This window comes from Somniosus microcephalus, chromosome 7, assembly GCF_052327205.1.
Source record: "Somniosus microcephalus isolate GS21.2 chromosome 7, FLI_Smic_1.0, whole genome shotgun sequence".
In the NCBI taxonomy this organism is placed as follows: Eukaryota; Metazoa; Chordata; class Chondrichthyes; order Squaliformes; family Somniosidae; genus Somniosus; species Somniosus microcephalus.
Genome location: NC_140993.1, coordinates 7,721,342 through 7,742,476, shown reverse-complemented (window position 1 = coordinate 7,742,476; position 21,135 = coordinate 7,721,342). Strand labels below are relative to the sequence as shown.

The 21,135-nt window shown below is 51.5% G+C and overlaps 1 protein-coding gene across 1 annotated transcript in view; it reads left to right on the top strand.

Moving 5' to 3' along the window:
- faim2a (Fas apoptotic inhibitory molecule 2a) overlaps window positions 1-21,135 on the top strand; it is a 54,116-nt gene that overhangs the window by 21,497 nt on the left and 11,484 nt on the right. The window contains exons 3-7 of the mRNA XM_085992198.1: window positions 11,435-11,568; window positions 11,985-12,049; window positions 15,279-15,332; window positions 16,167-16,217; window positions 20,559-20,598. Of these exons, the coding sequence (XP_085848324.1) occupies window positions 11,435-11,568; window positions 11,985-12,049; window positions 15,279-15,332; window positions 16,167-16,217; window positions 20,559-20,598 (344 nt within the window). The remainder of the gene's footprint in view (window positions 1-11,434; window positions 11,569-11,984; window positions 12,050-15,278; window positions 15,333-16,166; window positions 16,218-20,558; window positions 20,599-21,135) is intronic.

Sequence of the window (21,135 nt, the reverse complement as noted above, 5' to 3'; positions counted from 1 at the left end):
TGACAGACCTGTACCCACCAGTACTGTACCCCAGTGTTATACAGTGACAGACCTCTACCCACCAGGACTGTACCCCAGTGTTATACAGCGACAGACCTGTACCCACCAGTACTGTACCCCAGTGTTATACAGTGACAGACCTCTACCCACCAGTACTGTACCCCAGTGTTATACAGCGACAGACCTGTACCCACCAGTACTGTACCCCAGTGTTATACAGTGACAGACCTCTACCCACCAGTACTGTACCCCAGTGTTATACAGTGACAGACCTGTACCCACCAGTACTGTACCCCAGTGTTATACAGTGACAGACCTGTACCCACCAGTACTGTACCCCAGTGTTATACAGTGACAGACCTGTACCCCCCAGTACTGTACCCCAGTGTTATACAGCGACAGACCTGTACCCACCAGTACTGTACCCCAGAGTTATACAGTGACAGACCTGTACCCCCCAGTACTGTACCCCAGTGTTATACAGTGACAGACCTGTACCCACCAGTACTGTACCCCAGTGTTATACAGTGACAGATCTGTCCCCACCAGTACTGTACCCCAGTGTTATACAGTGACAGACCTGTACCCACCAGTACTGTACCCCAGTGTTATACAGTGACAGACCTCTACCCACCAGTACTGTACCCCAGTGTTATACAGTGACAGACCTGTACCCCCCAGTACTGTACCCCAGTGTTATACAGTGACAGACCTGTACCCACCAGTACTGTACCCCAGTGTTATACAGTGACAGACCTGTACCCACCAGTACTGTACCCCAGTGTTATACAGTGACAGACCTGTACCCACCAGTACTGTACCCCAGTGTTATACAGTGACAGACCTGTACCCCCCAGTACTGTACCCCAGTGTAATACAGGGACAGACCTGTACCCCCCAGTACTGTACCCCAGTGTTATACAGTGACAGACCTGTACCCACCAGTACTGTACCCCAGTGTTATACAGTGACAGACCTGTACCCCCCAGTACTGTACCCCAGTGTTATACAGTGACAGACCTGTACCCACCAGTACTATACCCCAGTGTTATACAGTGACAGACCTGTACCCCCCAGTACTGTACCCCAGTGTAATACAGGGACAGACCTGTACCCACCAGTACTGTACCCCAGTGTTATACAGTGACAGACCTGTACCCCCCAGTACTGTACCCCAGTGTAATACAGGGACAGACCTGTACCCACCAGTACTGTACCCCAGTGTTATACAGCGACAGACATGTACCCACCAGTACTGTACCCCAGTGTTATACAGTGACAGACCTGTACCCACCAGTACTGTACCCCAGTGTTAGTGACAGACCTGTACCCCCCAGTACTGTACCCCAGTGTAATACAGGGACAGACCTGTACCCACCAGTACTGTACCCCAGTGTTAGTGACAGACCTGTACCCCCCAGTACTGTACCCCAGTGTAATACACGGACAGACCTGTACCCACCAGTACTGTACCCCAGTGTTATACAGTGACAGACCTGTACCCACCAGTACTGTACCCCAGTGTTAGTGACAGACCTGTACCCACCAGTACTGTACCCCAGTGTTAGTGACAGACCTGTACCCACCAGTACTGTACCCCAGTGTTATACAGTGACAGACCTGTACCCACCAGTACTGTACCCCAGTGTTATACAGTGACAGACCTGTACCCACCAGTACTGTACCCCAGTGTTATACAGTGACAGACCTCTACCCACCAGTACTGTACCCCAGTGTTAGACAGCGACAGACCTGTACCCACCAGTACTGTACCCCAGTGTTATACAGTGACAGACCTCTACCCACCAGTACTGTACCCCAGTGTTATACAGCGACAGACCTGTACCCACCAGTACTGTACCCCAGTGTTATACAGTGACAGACCTGTACCCACCAGCACTGTACCCCAGTGTTATACACTGACAGACCTGTACCCACCACTACTGTACCCCAGTGTTATACAGTGACAGACCTGTACCCACCAGTACTGTACCTCAGTGTTATACAGTGACAGACCTGTACCCACCAGTACTGTACCCCAGTGTTATACAGTGACAGACCTGTACCCACCAGTACTGTACCCCAGTGTTACACAGTGACAGACCTGTACCCACCAGTACTGTACCCCAGTGTTATAGTGACAGACCTGTACCCACCAGTACTGTACCCCAGTGTTATACAGCGACAGACCTGTACCCACCAGTACTGTACCCCAGTGTTATAGTGACAGACCTGTACCCACCAGTACTGTACCCCAGTGTTATACAGTGACAGACCTGTACCCACCAGTACTGTACCCCAGTGTTAGTGACAGACCTGTACCCACCAGTACTGTACCCCAGTGTTAGTGACAGACCTGTACCCACCAGTACTGTACCCCAGTGTTATACAGTGACAGACCTGTACCCACCAGTACTGTACCCCAGTGTTATACAGTGACAGACCTGTACCCACCAGTACTGTACCCCAGTGTTATACAGTGACAGACCTGTACCCACCAGCACTGTACCCCAGTGTTATACAGTGACAGACCTGTACCCCCCAGTACTGTACCCCAGTGTAATACAGGGACAGACCTGTACCCACCAGTACTGTACCCCAGTGTTAGTGACAGACCTGTACCCCCCAGTACTGTACCCCAGTGTAATACACGGACAGACCTGTACCCACCAGTACTGTACCCCAGTGTTATACAGTGACAGACCTGTACCCACCAGTACTGTACCCCAGTGTTAGTGACAGACCTGTACCCACCAGTACTGTACCCCAGTGTTAGTGACAGACCTGTACCCACCAGTACTGTACCCCAGTGTTATACAGTGACAGACCTGTACCCACCAGTACTGTACCCCAGTGTTATACAGTGACAGACCTGTACCCAGCAGTACTGTACCCCAGTGTTATACAGTGACCGACCTCTACCCACCAGTACTGTACCCCAGTGTTAGACAGCGACAGACCTGTACCCACCAGTACTGTACCCCAGTGTTATACAGTGACAGACCTCTACCCACCAGTACTGTACCCCAGTGTTATACAGTGACAGACCTGTACCCACCAGTACTGTACCCCAGTGTTATACAGTGACAGACCTGTACCCACCAGCACTGTACCCCAGTGTTATACACTGACAGACCTGTACCCACCAGTACTGTACCTCAGTGTTATACAGTGACAGACCTGTACCCACCAGTACTGTACCCCAGTGTTATACAGTGACAGACCTGTACCCACCAGTACTGTACCCCAGTGTTACACAGTGACAGACCTGTACCCACCAGTACTGTACCCCAGTGTTATAGTGACAGACCTGTACCCACCAGTACTGTACCCCAGTGTTATACAGCGACAGACCTGTACCCACCAGTACTGTACCCCAGTGTTATAGTGACAGACCTGTACCCACCAGTACTGTACCCCAGTGTTATACAGTGACAGACCTGTACCCACCAGTACTGTACCCCAGTGTTAGTGACAGACCTGTACCCACCAGTACTGTACCCCAGTGTTAGTGACAGACCTGTACCCACCAGTACTGTACCCCAGTGTTATACAGTGACAGACCTGTACCCACCAGTACTGTACCCCAGTGTTATACAGTGACAGACCTGTACCCACCAGTACTGTACCCCAGTGTTATACAGTGACAGACCTCTACCCACCAGGACTGTACCCCAGTGTTATACAGCGACAGACCTGTACCCACCAGTACTGTACCCCAGTGTTATACAGTGACAGACCTCTACCCACCAGTACTGTACCCCAGTGTTATACAGCGACAGACCTGTACCCACCAGTACTGTACCCCAGTGTTATACAGTGACAGACCTCTACCCACCAGTACTGTACCCCAGTGTTATACAGTGACAGACCTGTACCCACCAGTACTGTACCCGTGTTATACAGTGACAGACCTGTACCCACCAGTACTGTACCCCAGTGTTATACAGTGACAGACCTGTACCCCCCAGTACTGTACCCCAGTGTTATACAGCGACAGACCTGTACCCACCAGTACTGTACCCCAGAGTTATACAGTGACAGACCTGTACCCCCCAGTACTGTACCCCAGTGTTATACAGTGACAGACCTGTACCCACCAGTACTATACCCCAGTGTTATACAGTGACAGACCTGTCCCCACCAGTACTGTACCCCAGTGTTATACAGTGACAGACCTGTACCCACCAGTACTGTACCCCAGTGTTATACAGTGACAGACCTCTACCCACCAGTACTGTACCCCAGTGTTATACAGTGACAGACCTGTACCCCCCAGTACTGTACCCCAGTGTTATACAGTGACAGACCTGTACCCACCAGTACTGTACCCCAGTGTTATACAGTGACAGACCTGTACCCACCAGTACTGTACCCCAGTGTTATACAGTGACAGACCTGTACCCACCAGTACTGTACCCCAGTGTTATACAGTGACAGACCTGTACCCCCCAGTACTGTACCCCAGTGTAATACAGGGACAGACCTGTACCCCCCAGTACTGTACCCCAGTGTTATACAGTGACAGACCTGTACCCACCAGTACTGTACCCCAGTGTTATACAGTGACAGACCTGTACCCCCCAGTACTGTACCCCAGTGTTATACAGTGACAGACCTGTACCCACCAGTACTGTACCCCAGTGTTATACAGCGACAGACCTGTACCCCCCAGTACTGTACCCCAGTGTAATACAGGGACAGACCTGTACCCCCCAGTACTGTACCCCAGTGTTATACAGCGACAGACATGTACCCACCAGTACTGTACCCCAGTGTTATACAGTGACAGACCTGTACCCACCAGTACTGTACCCCAGTGTTAGTGACAGACCTGTACCCACCAGTACTGTACCCCAGTGTTAGTGACAGACCTGTACCCCCCAGTACTGTACCCCAGTGTAATACAGGGACAGACCTGTACCCACCAGTACTGTACCCCAGTGTTAGTGACAGACCTGTACCCCCCAGTACTGTACCCCAGTGTAATACACGGACAGACCTGTACCCACCAGTACTGTACCCCAGTGTTATACAGTGACAGACCTGTACCCACCAGTACTGTACCCCAGTGTTAGTGACAGACCTGTACCCACAAGTACTGTACCCCAGTGTTAGTGACAGACCTGTACCCACCAGTACTGTACCCCAGTGTTATACAGTGACAGACCTGTACCCACCAGCACTGTACCCCAGTGTTATACAGTGACAGACCTGTACCCACCAGTACTGTACCCCAGTGTTATACAGTGACAGACCTCTACCCACCAGTACTGTACCCCAGTGTTATACAGCGACAGACCTGTACCCACCAGTACTGTACCCCAGTGTTATACAGTGACAGACCTCTACCCACCAGTACTGTACCCCAGTGTTATACAGCGACAGACCTGTACCCACCAGTACTGTACCCCAGTGTTATACAGTGACAGACCTGTACCCACCAGCACTGTACCCCAGTGTTATACACTGACAGACCTGTACCCACCACTACTGTACCCCAGTGTTATACAGTGACAGACCTGTACCCACCAGTACTGTACCTCAGTGTTATACAGTGACAGACCTGTACCCACCAGTACTGTACCCCAGTGTTATACAGTGACAGACCTGTACCCACCAGTACTGTACCCCAGTGTTACACAGTGACAGACCTGTACCCACCAGTACTGTACCCCAGTGTTATACAGCGACAGACCTGTACCCACCAGTACTGTACCCCAGTGTTATAGTGACAGACCTGTACCCACCAGTACTGCACCCCAGTGTTATACAGTGACAGACCTGTACCCACCAGTACTGTACCCCAGTGTTAGTGACAGACCTGTACCCACCAGTACTGTACCCCAGTGTTAGTGACAGACCTGTACCCACCAGTACTGTACCCCAGTGTTATACAGTGACAGACCTGTACCCACCAGTACTGTACCCCAGTGTTATACAGTGACAGACCTGTACCCACCAGTACTGTACCCCAGTGTTATACAGTGACAGACCTCTACCCACCAGTACTGTACCCCAGTGTTATACAGCGACAGACCTGTACCCACCAGTACTGTACCCCAGTGTTATACAGTGACAGACCTGTACCCACCAGCACTGTACCCCAGTGTTATACACTGACAGACCTGTACCCACCACTACTGTACCCCAGTGTTATACAGTGACAGACCTGTACCCACCAGTACTGTACCTCAGTGTTATACAGTGACAGACCTGTACCCACCAGTACTGTACCCCAGTGTTATAGTGACAGACCTGTACCCACCAGTACTGTACCCGTGTTATACAGCGACAGACCTGTACCCACCAGTACTGTACCCCAGTGTTATAGTGACAGACCTGTACCCACCAGTACTGTACCCCAGTGTTATACAGTGACAGACGTGTACCCACCAGTACTGTACCCCAGTGTTATAGTGACAGACCTGTACCCACCAGTACTGTACCCCAGTGTTATACAGTGACAGACCTGTACCCACCAGTACTGTACCCCAGTGTTATACAGCGACAGACCTGTACCCACCAGTACTGTACCCCAGTGTTATCCAGCGACAGACCTGTACCTACCAGTACTGTACCCCAGTGTTACACAGTGACAGACCTGTACCCACCAGTACTGTACCCCAGTGTGATACAGCGACAGACCTGTACCCACCAGTACTGTACCCCAGTGTTAGTGACAGACCTGTACCCACCAGTACTGTACCCCAGTGTTATAGTGACAGACCTGTACCCACCAGTACTGTACCCCAGTGTTATACAGTGACAGACCTGTACCCACCAGTACTGTACCCCAGTGTTATAGTGACAGACCTGTACCCACCAGTACTGTACCCCAGTGTTATACAGTGACAGACCTGTACCCACCAGTACTGTACCCCAGTGTTATACAGCGACAGACCTGTACCCACCAGTACTGTACCCCAGTGTTATCCAGCGACAGACCTGTACCTACCAGTACTGTACCCCAGTGTTACACAGTGACAGACCTGTACCCACCAGTACTGTACCCCAGTGTTATAGTGACAGACCTGTACCCACCAGTACTGTACCCCAGTGTGATACAGCGACAGACCTGTACCCACCAGTACTGTACCCCAGTGTTATACAGTGACAGACCTGTACCCACCAGTACTGTACCCCAGTGTTATACAGTGACAGACCTGTACCCACCAGTACTGTACCCCAGTGTTAGTGACAGACCTGTACCCACCAGTACTGTACCCCAGTGTTATACAGCGACAGACCTGTACCCACCAGTACTGTACCCCAGTGTTATACAGCGACAGACCTGTACCCACCAGTACTGTACCCCAGTGTTATAGTGACAGACCTGTACCTACCAGTACTGCACCCCAGTGTTATACAGTGACAGACCTGTACCCACCAGTACTGTACCCCAGTGTTATACAGTGACGGACCTGTGCACACCAGTACTGTACCCCAGTGTTATACAGTGACAGACCTGTACCCACCAGTACTGTACCCCAGTGTTATACAGCGACAGACCTGTACCCCCCAGTACTGTACCCCAGTGTTATACAGTGACAGACCTGTACCCCCCAGTACTGTACCTCAGTGTTATGCAGTGACAGACCTGTACCCATCAGTACTGTACCTCAGTGTTATAGTGACAGACCTGTACCCACTAGTACTGTACCCCAGTGTTATACAGTGACAGACCTGTACCCACCAGTACTGTACCCCAGTGTTATACAATGACAGACCTGTACCCACCAGTACTGTACCCCAGTGTTATACAGTGACAGACCTGTACCCACCAGTACAGTACCCCAGCATTATACAGTGACAGACCTGTACCCACCAGTACTGTACCCCAGTGTTATACAGTGACAGACCTGTACCCACCAGTACTGTACCCCAGTGTTATACAGCGACAGACCTGTACCCACCAGTACTGTACCCCAGTGTTATCCAGCGACAGACCTGTACCTACCAGTACTGTACCCCAGTGTTACACAGTGACAGACCTGTACCCACCAGTACTGTACCCCAGTGTTATAGTGACAGACCTGTACCCACCAGTACTGTACCCCAGTGTGATACAGCGACAGACCTGTACCCACCAGTACTGTACCCCAGTGTTATACAGTGACAGACCTGTACCCACCAGTACTGTACCCCAGTGTTATACAGTGACAGACCTGTACCCACCAGTACTGTACCCCAGTGTTAGTGACAGACCTGTACCCACCAGTACTGTACCCCAGTGTTAGTGACAGACCTGTACCTACCAGTACTGCACCCCAGTGTTATACAGTGACAGACCTGTACCCACCAGTACTGTACCCCAGTGTTATACAGTGACGGACCTGTGCACACCAGTACTGTACCCCAGTGTTATACAGTGACAGACCTGTACCCACCAGTACTGTACCCCAGTGTTATACAGCGACAGACCTGTACCCCCCAGTACTGTACCCCAGTGTTATACAGTGACAGACCTGTACCCCCCAGTACTGTACCTCAGTGTTATGCAGTGACAGACCTGTACCCATCAGTACTGTACCTCAGTGTTATAGTGACAGACCTGTACCCACTAGTACTGTACCCCAGTGTTATACAGTGACAGACCTGTACCCACCAGTACTGTACCCCAGTGTTATACAATGACAGACCTGTACCCACCAGTACTGTACCCCAGTGTTATACAGTGACAGACCTGTACCCACCAGTACAGTACCCCAGCATTATACAGTGACAGACCTGTACCCACCAGTACTGTACCCCAGTGTTATACAGTGACAGACCTGTACCCACCAGTACTGTACCCCAGTGTTATACTGTGACAGGCCTGTACCCACCAGTACTGTACCCCAGTGTTATACAGTGACAGACCTGTACCCACCAGTACTGTACCCCAGTGTTGTACAGCGACAGACCTGTACCCACCAGTACTGTACCCCAGTGTTATACAGTGACAGACCTGTACCCACCAGTACTGTACCCCAGTGTTATACAGTGACAGACCTGTACCCACCAGTACTGTACCCCAGTGTTAGTGACAGACCTGTACCCACCAGTACTGTACCCCAGTGTTATACAGCGACAGACCTGTACCCACCAGTACTGTACCCCAGTGTTATACAGCGACAGACCTGTACCCACCAGTACTGTACCCCAGTGTTATAGTGACAGACCTGTACCCACCAGTACTGCACCCCAGTGTTATACAGTGACAGACCTGTACCCACCAGTACTGTACCCCAGTGTTATACAGTGACAGACCTGTACCCACCAGTACTGTACCCCAGTGTTATACAGTGACAGACCTGTGCCCACCAGTACTGTACCCCAGTGTTATACAGTGACAGACCTGTACCCACCAGTACTGTATCCCAGTGTTATACAGTGACAGACCTGTACCCACCAGTACTGTACCCCAGTGTTATACCGTGACAGACCTGTACCCACCAGTACTGTACCCCAGTGTTATACAGTGACAGACCTGTACCCACCAGTACCGTATCCCAGTGTTATACAGTGACAGAGCTGTGCCCACCAGTACTGTACCCCAGTGTTATACAGTGACAGACCTGTGCCCACCAGTACTGTGCCCCAGTGTTATACAGTGACGGACCTGTACCCACCAGTACTGTACCCCAGTGTTATACAGTGACAGACCTGTACCCACCAGTACTGTACCCCAGTGTTATACAGCGACAGACCTGTACCCCCCAGTACTGTACCCCAGTGTTATACAGTGACAGACCTGTACCCCCCAGTACTGTACCTCAGTGTTATACAGTGACAGACCTGTACCCACCAGTACTGTACCCCAGTGTTATCCAGTGACAAACCTGTACCCACCAGTACTGTACCCTAGTGTTATACAGTGACAGACCTGTACCCACCAGTACTGTACCCTAGTGTTATACAGTGACCGACCTGTACCCACCAGTACTGTACCCTAGTGTTATACAGTGACAGACCTGTACCCACCAGTACTGTACCCCAGTGTTATACAGTGACAGACCTGTACCCACCAGTACTGTACCCCAGTGTTATACAGTGACAGACCTGTACCCACCAGTACTGTACCCTAGTGTTATACAGTGACAGATCTGTACCCACCAGTACTGTACCCCAGTGTTATACAGTGACAGACCTGTACCCATCAGTACTGTACCTCAGTGTTATACAGTGACAGACCTGTACCCACCAGTACTGTACCCGTGTTATACAGTGACAGACCTGTACCCACCAGTACTGTACCTCAGTGTTATACAGTGACAGACCTGTACCCACCAGTACTGTACCCCTGTGTTATACAGTGACAGACCTGTACCCACCAGTACTGTACCCCTGTGTTATACAGTGACAGACCTGTACCCACCAGTACTGTACCCCAGTGTTATACAGTGACAGACCTGTACCCACCAGTACTGTACCCCAGTGTTATACAGTGACAGACCTGTACCCACCAGCACTGTACCGCAGTGTTATACAGTGACAGACCTGTACCCACCAGTACTGTACCCCAGTGTTATAGTGACAGACCTGTACCCACCAGTACTGTACCCCAGTGTTATGCAGTGACCGACCTGTACCCACCAGTACTGTACCTCAGTGTTATACAGTGACAGACCTGTACCCACCAGTACTGTACCCCAGTGTTATACAGTGACCGACCTGTACCCACCAGTACTGTACCCCAGTGTTATACAGTGACAGACCTGTACCCACCAGTACTGTACCTCAGTGTTATACAGTGACAGATCTGTACCCACCAGTACTGTACCTCAGTGTTATACAGTGACAGACCTGTACCCACCAGTACTGTACCCCAGTGTTATACAGTGACAGACCTGTACCCACCAGTACTGTACCCCAGTGTTATACAGTGACAGACCTGTCCCCACCAGTACTGTACCCCAGTGTTATACAGTGACAGACCTGTACCCACCAGTACTGTACCCGTGTTATACAGTGACAGACCTGTACCCACCAGTACCGTACCCCAGTGTTATACAGTGACAGACCTGTACCCACCAGTACTGTACCCCAGTGTTATACAGTGACAGACCTGTACCCACCAGTACTATACCCCAGTGTTACACAGTGACAGACCTGTACCCACCAGTACTGTACCCCAGTGTTACACAGTGACAGACCTGTACCCACCAGTACTGTACCCCAGTGTTATACAGTGACAGATCTGTACCCACCAGTACTGTACCCCAGTGTTATACAGTGATGGGGCAGTGCCAAGGGAGCAATACGCTGTATCCAACCTGCACTGTACCTGCCCTGGGAGTGTAAAATATTGAATACCCGAGAGTGAGTTACAGGCCCAGATCTGATCAAAGGGTTTGCGTGGTTTATATATAGAATAACAGATACCCAGAAGTGAGTTACAGGCTGGGGTCTAATCGAGGTCTCAGCAATTTACTTTTGCTTTGCTCTTCAGGTCCTGGGCACAGCAGTGGCTATGGGCCTGCTGTCTTCTCCCCTTACTCTGACCCAAGCAGCAGTGGGAGCAATGATGCATTCGCCGCGGAATCCTGGAACAACCAGCAGATACGGCACGCGTTTATCCGGAAGGTGAGTCATGTCCTCGATCAAATCAATCTGCCCGTCTCAGTCAGAATGGGCAGAGGAAAAACTCTCTCTCTGTCTCTCTCTCTCTCTCCCTTTCTGTGTGTGTGTGTGTGTGTGTGTGTGTGTGTGTGTGTCTCCCCCACTCTGTCCTCCCCCACCTCCCCCCTCGCCGCCTCCCCCCTCCCCGCCTCCCCCCCTGCCCGCCTCCCCCCGCCTGCCCCCCCTCCCCGCCTCCCCCCGCCTGCCCCCCCTCCCCGCTTCCCCCTCTCACTCTCCCACATTCTCTATTTGTCCTGGCCCAGGAGTGGAGTCTTATCTCTACTGATGGGACGGGGGGGGCGGTAAATGTTTAGCGTGACGGTATCACGGACCCGTCCACAAGGGGTGCTGATTTCTCTGGATTCTTGTACTCCCGCCAGGTTTATGCCATCCTGATGGCACAACTGATGGTGACCTTCGCGATAGTGGCAGTCTTTACGTTCTGGTAGGTCTCTTTGTTCTGTTCTGTTACTGGATGCTACACCTAATAACCGAGTCGCTGACTAACCCTCGCTGTGCTGGTGTCCCCTCCCCTCCCCCGAAAGCCATGAGTGGGTCGGTGAGTTCCCCGACCTGAGCCAATGCAGGAAGCCGGTCCCCGGTTCCGTTAACGGTCGTGCGGAGTTAGCATTTCTCAGCTGAGCAGCAGCGGTGGGAGGGATGGGGCTATTATCGGGCTCAGTACCCCCGGCCCATGGTGGGTGAGGGGGGAATTAATCCAGTGATTCAGCGTTGGACGTAGGAGGTCATACGTCCGTTGTTGAAAGGCCTGCCGAGATTCATCTCCCAATCTCAAACTTTAAAGTAAAATAGTTTTCAGGATGTGAGTGTCGCTGGCAAAGCCGGCATTTATTGCTCACCAGGAATCGCCCCGGCCATTCTGGGGAAACAGCAGCCAATATTCACGCAGTGGGTATCGACCCACTACCCAGAGGGACGGAATCCTGGGACACACACAACATAAAGAACCAACACCTCATCACTGAGCCAACAGCAGAGGTCCCCGGCTTCAACCTCCCTCGGAGACAACGGACGACGCTCGACCAAATCCACACAGGGCGCGGATGATGCGGCCGCCTGCTCCACGAGTGGAGGATGAGGTGACGACCCGAAGTGTGACTGTGGCCACGAGTCCTAGACCGTGGAACACATCACCTCAACCTGCCCACTGAGATCTGTGGCGGGAGGCACCTCATTTCTCCACTCGGCATCTCAGGAGGCCATCGAATGGAGAGCCAGACTAGACATCCCATTATTACTGTTTCCCGTCATACAAAACAACACTTGCCCATCCCTAGCTGCCCTTGAGAAGATGGTGGTGAGCCGCCTTCTTGAACCGCTGCAGCCAATGTGGTGAAGGTGCTCCCACAGTGCTGTTAGGGAGGGAGTTCCAGGATTCTGACCCAGCGACGATGAAGGAACGGCCGATATATTTCCAAGTCCGGATGGTGTGTGGCTTGGAGGTTGTGGTGTTCCCATGCGCCTGCTGCCCTTGTCCTACTAGGTGGTAGAGGTCGTTGGTTTGGGAGTTTCTGTCGAAGTAACATAAGAACAGGAGGAGGCCATTCAGCCCCTCAAGCCTGTGCCGCCATTTAATGAGACCATGGCTGATCTGTATCCTAACTCCATCCACCCTCCTTGACCAGCAAACATCTGTCGCTCTCTGATTTAAAATTATCAGTTGATCTGGCATCCACTGCTTTTTGTGGACGAGAGTTAAACACTTCCACCGCTCTTTGTGTGAAGAAGTGTTTCCTAACTTCACCTGACGAAGGAGCAGCGCTCCGAAAGCTTGTGATTTCAAATAAAACTGTTGGACTATAACCTGGTGTTGTGTGACTTCTTACATCTTTCCTGAATGGCCTGGCTCTGATGTTAAGGTTATGTCCCCTTGTCCTAAACTCCCCCACCAGCAGAGTAAGTTTCTCTAGCCCATCAATTCCTTTCAAAATCTTCAAAACTTCAATCAAATCACCCCTTAACCTTCTATACTCCAGGGAATACAAGCCTAGTTTATGTAAATCTCCTCATTATCTAATCCTGGGAGCCCTGGTCACATTCTGGTGAATCTGCACTGCACTCCTTCCAAGGCCATTATATCCTTTCTCAGGTGTGGTGCCCAGTAACCTTGGCGAGTTGCTGCAGTGCACCCTGTAGATGGTGCACACTGCAGCCACAGTGCGCCGGTGGTGGAGGGAGTGAATGTTGAGTTCTGTGACTGGCTCTGATCACTCAAACTGCTCTCTCCTGGATGATGTTGCAACTGCACCGGTCCAGGGGAAGCTGAAATCTTCATACATTGGTTTTTTTTTCGTTAGAACAACACAGATCACGGGACGATATGATAAAAGTGTTTAAAATAATGACCGGATGGGACAGGGTAGATAGAAGCAGACTGTTCCAAATAGCTGAGGGGTGTAGAATGAGGTACCATAGATACAGGAGTGAACCACGACTGACACACGGGAACACCGTGGATAAACGCGATTAGAACTATTTGCCCTCAAAGTCATTGGTAGAAGGATTAGAGGGGAGTTGAGGAGAACTTTGTTCACCCAGAGGGTGGTGGGGGTCTGGAACTCACTGCCTGAAAGGGTGGGAGAGGCAGGAACCCTCATCACATTTAAAAAGTACTTGGATGTGCACCTGAAGTGCCGTAACCTCCAGGGCTACGGACCAAGAGCTGGAAAGTGGGATTAGGCTGGAGAACTCTTTGTCGGCCGGCACGGACACGATGGGCCGAATGGCCTCCTTCTGTGCTGTAAACTTCTATGATTCTATGGAGGGTAAACACCGAAAGCCCTGCAGCGGGTAGTCAAAACTGCCCAACGCATTACCGGCACCCGGCTACCGACCATAGAGCACATATACCAGAAACGCTGTTTACGGAGGTCACGGTCCATCATCAAAGACCCTACCCACCCCAGCCACAGTCTGTTCGCCCTCCTGCCATCTGGGAGACGCTACAGATGCATTCGCACCCGTACGACCAGATTTAGGAACAGCTTCTTTCCCAGGGCTGTCATCCTACTGAACTCCACAAATAAACTCTAAAGCCTGCACATCTGCCAATGCACTTTATTATGGTTATGTTTATGTTAATGTATTACAAGCCAAATGTATGTTGAATGTTTAAATGTCTTAATCTAAATGTACACTCTCGGGAGCCGCAAGCCTACATTTCGTTGTACTGCACGTGTGCACTAACAATGACAATAAAGTTGATATTTGATTTGATTTGATTTTGATTTGATTTGACACGGACTGGTTGGGCTGAATTGGCTGTTTCCGTGCTCTAACGTCTGTGTATTACCCTCGCCCTCCTGACTCGAGCCTTGTCGATAGTGGGAAGTCACTGAGGGGGTCAGCAGCTGATCCCCCCCTCCTCACATAATACCCAGCCTCCGCCCTGTTCTTGCAGCCACCATGTTGCTATGGCCGGTCCAGTTAAGCTTCGAGCCTTCTGGGTGAGGTATGGGAGGACAGTCACTGCCCTTGGAACTGTTCCCCAGCAGGAGTCAGGGCCTCCAGGAGCAGATGGGAGAAAATTGGACGGAAAAGAGGCTTGTGTTGTGTCCGGGATTGTCCAGTTTGTGTTTCTGACTGAGCTGCGAGTGGATTGCCCCGATTGTGTATCAGTAATTAATAAACTCTTTGTGTGTTTCCCTCCGCAGGGACCCAGTCAGACTGTACGTGCGGAGCAATCGTATCTTGTACTACGCCTCTTTGTAAGTACAAAGCTCTCGCTGTCGTCTCTCAACACTGGGAAGTAAGTGTTCAGGGAACAGTGTTTAAAGGAACATTCAGGCTACTGTTTATTTTAATTTTTTTGTAATTGAAAGATTTTTGTGCCCTGTCCCAATAGTTCACTCAATGAAATCAGTGTGTTGCTCAGCCTTTCATGGAATGTACAGCACAGAAACGGGCCGTTCAGCCCAGCTGGTCTCTGTCAGTGTTTATGCTCCACACGAGCCTCCTCTTCCCACCCAGCCCCCTCCCCACCGCCCCACTCCACCCCGGATTGCTCTCTTCCTTTGGGTGTGCAATGTCCCCCCTTTGATCACTTGCTCATGTTGAGTTGGCTGATCTCGGGTAGAGTGGTGGTAGAGTCTGCAAACAGCCTCAAAGCTTCTCCCCGCCTTCCCTCCCCCCCTTCTCCCCTCATCATCTTCTCCCCCCCCGGGTAAGCAAAATTGGCTTGATTTCCGTTATTTTGCTCTGAGTGTAGGCGTCGCTGGCAGGGCTGGCATTGAATGCCCGTCGCTGTTTGAATCACACTCGGCTGTGATCGTGCCTCCTCCCCCCCCCCTCTCCTGTTGAAATAGCCGGCAGACGCTCGCTATCCAGGTTCGCACATGAGGAACAGCCACTTGGCTGCAAGTCCGCCAGGGCTCCGCGCCCCAGCGAGAGTTGTCGCCGCGGGCAGTGGACAGGGAAATTCCAGCGAGTGATGGTTCAAAGGCCAGTTTTCGGCAGATGTTCCTTTAAATGGTTCCGAGCACCAAGAGTTTCCTGACTCCTGTCCCTGTGCTGAATTGTTTTGTGCTTTGTTTTCTCTGCAGTGCGGTCTTCATCTCCACCTACCTCGTTCTCGCCTGCTGCACTGGAATCCGGTCAGTACTGACGACAGCCTCTCGCCTGCCAACAGATTGCCCCTCCTTGCCCACACGCTTAAGCCTCCCATTGCCCTGGCCCGTAACCCTTGTACTCCTAACCCTGCCTCATGTTGCCGCCTCATTCACCCTCTTTTTTCCCCATTCTACATGTTCCCACCTCCCCGCCACCCTAATCCCACCCATCCCTACCACCATCTCCCAGTCCCTACTCTGTAGGCCCAGTATTGCCAACTCTCGCGATTCCACCGTGAGAGACACGACTTTCAGAGTGGAAAAATAGCTTCTCTCGCGATGGAACGCCTAAATCTCGTGCGGCAAAGTACACAATTAGCCGTTCGGCGGGGAAAGGCCTCTTCTCGGCCTGTTAGAAATGGCAGCAGCCTCTGAGTGAGTGAGTGACTCGGGGATGGCAGGGGAGGGTCAACTTTACTGCAGCAAAACTGAGGGGCGGCGGCGGGAGCGAGCACCATTTTAAAATTAGCGTGAGCTGGACAACGGTGGAGAGGCGTTGGAGGAGGATGGAGTGGTCAGCCCATTCAATTCACTCCACATGATGTCAAGAAACGGCTCAAGACGCTGGATACTGCAAAGGCTATGGGCCCTGACAACATTCCGGCAATAGTACTGAAGACTTGTGCTCCAGAACTAGCTGTGCCCCTAGCCAAGCTGTTCCAGTACAGCTACAACACTGGCATCTACCCGGCAATGTGGAAAATTGCCCAAGTATGTCCTATCTACAAAAAGCAGGACAAATCCGACCCGGCCAATTACCGTCCCATCAGTCTACTCTCAGTCATCAGCAAAGTGATGGAAGGTGTCGTCGACAGTGCCATCAAGCGGCACATACTCCGCAATAACCTGCTAACTGACGCCCAGTTTGGGTTCCGCCAGGGCCACTCAGCTCCTGACCTCATTACAGCCTTGGTCCAAACATGGACAAAAGAGCTGAACTCAAGAGGTGAGGTGAGAGTGACTGCCCTTGACATCAAGGCAGCATTTGATCGAGTGTGGCATCAAGGAGCCCTAGCAAAACTGAAGTCAATGGGAATCAAGGGGAAAACTCTCCATTGGTTGGAATCATACCTAGCACAAAGGAAGTTGGCTGTGGTTGTTGGAGGTCATTCATCTCAATCACATGACATCACTGCAGGAGTTCCTCAGGGCAGTGTCCTAGGCCCAACCATCTTCAGCTGTTTCATCAATGACCTTCCCTCCATCATAAGGTCAGAAGTGGGGATGTTCGCTGATGATTGCACACTGTTCAGCACCATTCGAGACTCGTCAGATACTGACGCAGTCCGTGTCCATATGCAGCAAGACCTGGACAACATTCAGACTTGGGCTGACAAGTGGCAAGTAACATTCGCACCACACAAGTGCCAGGCAATGACCATCTCCAACAAGCGAGACTCTAACCATCTCCCCTTGACATTCAATGGCATTACCATCGCCGAATCCCCCACTATCAACATCCTGGGGGTTACCATTGATCAGAAACTGAACTGGACCAGCCATTTAAATACTGTGGCTACAAGAGCAGGCCAGAGGCTGGAAATTCTGCGGCGAGTGTCTCACCTACTGACTCCCCAAAGCCTTTCCACCATCTACAAGGCACAAGTCAGGAGTGTGATGGAATACTCTCCACTTGCCTGGATGAGTGCAGCTCCAACAACACTCAAGAAGCTCGACACCATTCAGGATAAAGCAGCCCGCTTGATTGGCACTCCATCCACCACCTTCAACATTCACTCCCTCCACCACCGGCGCACTGTGGCTGCAGTGTGTACCATCTACAAGATGCACTGCAGCAACTCGCCAAAGCTCCTTCAACAGCACCTTCCAAACCCGCGACCTCTACCACTTAGAAGGACAAGATCAGCAGACGCATGGGAACATCACCACCTACAAGTTCCCCTCCAAGCCACACACCATCCTGACTTGGACCTGTATCGCCGTTCCTTCACTGTCGCTGGGCCAAAATCCTGGAACTCCCTTCCTAACAGCATTGTGGGTGTACCTACACCATATGGACTGCAGCGGTTCAAGAAGGCGGCTCACCACCATCTTCTCAAGGGCAATTAGGGATGGGCACTAAATGCAGGCCTAGCCAGCGACGCCCACATCCCATCAATGAATAACAATTAAAAAAAAAATAAAAACCATGTCAAAGGCTGCAGACAAGTCGAGAAGGACGAGGAGGGATAGTTTACCACGGTCACAATCACAAACAGTGCCATTTGTGACTTGGGGAGCCATTTCAGTGCTGTGGCAGGAGCGGAAACCTGATTGGAGGGAAAGATGGGCACGGATTTGGGAGACTACAACAGGTTCAAGGACTTTGGAGAAGAAAGGGAGGTTGGAGATGGGGCGGTAGTTTGCCAGGACGGAGGGGCCAAGGATTTTTTTTTTAAGAAGAGGGGTGATGATGGCAGATTTGAAGAAGAGGGGGACAGAACCCGAGGGGAGAGAACCGTTAACAATGTCAGCTAACATGGGAGCCAGAAAAGGAAGTTGGGTGGTCCGCAGTTTGGTGGGAATAGGGTCGAGGGAGCAGGAGGTGGGTCTCATGGACAAGATGAGCACGGAGAGGTCATGAGGGGCGATCGGAGAGAAACTGGAGAAAGATGCGTGTTCAGGGCTAGGGCAGGGGGGAACCTTAGAGGAGGTTTGGCCCAGTGGGCTAGGGGAAGGAAGGGAAGTGGCAGAGGCAGCTGAACGGATGGTCTCAATCTTGGAGACAAAGAAGTCCATGAGCTCCTCACACTTATTGGAGGTAAGGACGGGGGAGAGGGGTGGAGGAGACGGGGGAGAGGAGAGGGGTGGAGGAGACGGGGGAGAGGGGTGGAGGAGACGGGGGAGAGGGTTGGAGGAGACGGGGGAGAGGGGTGGAGGAGACGGGGTGGAGGAGACGGGGGAGAGGGGTGGAGGAGACGGGGTGGAGGAGACGGGGGAGAGGGGTGGAGGAGACGGGGTGGAGGAGACGGGGGAGAGGGGTGGAGGAGACGGGGGAGAGGGGTGGAGGAGACGGGGGAGAGGGGTGGAGGAGACGGGGGAGAGGGGTGGAGGAGACGGGGGAGAGGGGTGGAGGAGACGGGGGGGAGGGGTGGAGGAGACGGAGTGGAGGAGACGGGGGAGACGGGGTGGCGGAGACGGGGGAGAGGGGTGGAGGAGACGGGGGAGAGGGGTGGAGGAGACGGGGGAGAGGGGTGGAGGAGACGGGGGAGAGGGGTGGAGGAGACGGGGGAAGAGGGGTAGAGGAGACGGGGTGGAGGAGACGGGGGAGAGGGGTGGAGGAGACGGGGGAGAGGGGTGGAGGAGACGGGGGAGAGGGGTGGAGGAGACGGTTAGCAGTAGAGAAAAGAATCATTTTCTGCTCTTGTTTCAGAGTTCCAGCACCCGCAGTATTTTGCTACGTACCTATCCTGTGTGGGTTTCTCAGCAGCTTGTTTTAGAGACTCCGAAACCTCAGGATAGGTTCCACATGCCTCAGGCACCCATCTAACCAACGCAGAAACAATCCTTTCATAACATCACAGACCCAATCTTAAATATATAAATTTAAAAGGGATAGCTTTAAAACCCACACACCAAGCAGCAAATCAAGTGGATTTGAGTATAAGAGTAAAGACGTCTTACTGCAATTATATAGGGCCCTGGTGAGACCACACCTGGAGTATTGTGTACAGTTTTGGTCTCCTTACCTAAGGAAGGATATACTTGCCATAGAGGGAGTGCAACGAAGGTTCACCAGACTGATTCCTGGGATGGGGGGATTGTCCTATGAGGAGAGATTGAGTAGACTAGGCCTATATTCTCCAGAGTTTAGAAGAATGAGAGGTGATCTCATTGAAACATACAAAATTCTTACAGGGCTTGACAGGGTAGATGCAGGGAGGATGTTTCCCCTGGCTGGGGAGTCTAGAACCAGGGGTCACAGTCTCAGAATAAGGGGTCAACCATTTAGGACTGAGATGAGGAGGAATTTCTTCACTCAGAGGGTGGTGAATCTTTGAAATTCTCTACCCCAGAGGGCTGTGGAGGCTCTGTCGTTGAGTATATTCAAGACAGAGAGCGATAGATTTTTGGATATTAAGGGAATCAAGGGATATGGGAATAGTGCAGGAAAGTGGAGTTGAGGTCGATGATCAGCCATGGTCTTAGTGAATGGCGGAGCAGGCTCGAGGGGCCGAATGGCCGACTCATGCTCCTATTTCTTATGTTCTTTACAAATCTCCAGGAACCATTATCTGCATCTTTACTCAATAAGTTTGGTGTGTTTTTATGGAACCTAACTTGTTTTCTTAGCTTGTTTCAATGGATTTTCTTATCTTAATGCAGGAGACGCTATCCCTGGAACTTCATTCTGCTGGCAGTTTTTGTACGTACTTCTCTCAATATTATTGAAGTTCAAAGTGCCTGTATTAATGTAAACATTATGTATCTTTCATTAGCTATTCATAAATTCCTAACATTAAACCGAGGCCCCGTATGCTCTCTCAGGTGGAGGTGAAAGATCCCACGGCCACAGCACACGGTCACTAAAGCAGATGATCTGCTCATTATCACATTGCTGTTTGTGGGAGCTTGCTGTGCACAAATTGACTGCCACGTTTCCTACATTACAACAGTGACTCCACTTCAAAAAGTACTTAATTGGCTGTAAAGCACTTCGGGACGTCCTGAAGTCATGATAGGTGCTATAGAAATGCAAGTCTTTCATGAAATAGTGGGGGGGTTTTCTGTCGATCTCCTCCCACTTTTCTGCTTCCTTCTCAGCTTTCTCCCCGTCACCACCCTCAGCCGCTCTGCAGTTTCCACTTAGGTTATAACAAAGAAAGGAAAAAAGACTTGCATTTCTATAGCGCCTTTCACGTCCTAAGGGCATCCTTGCGCTTTACAGCCAGTGAAGCTCTTT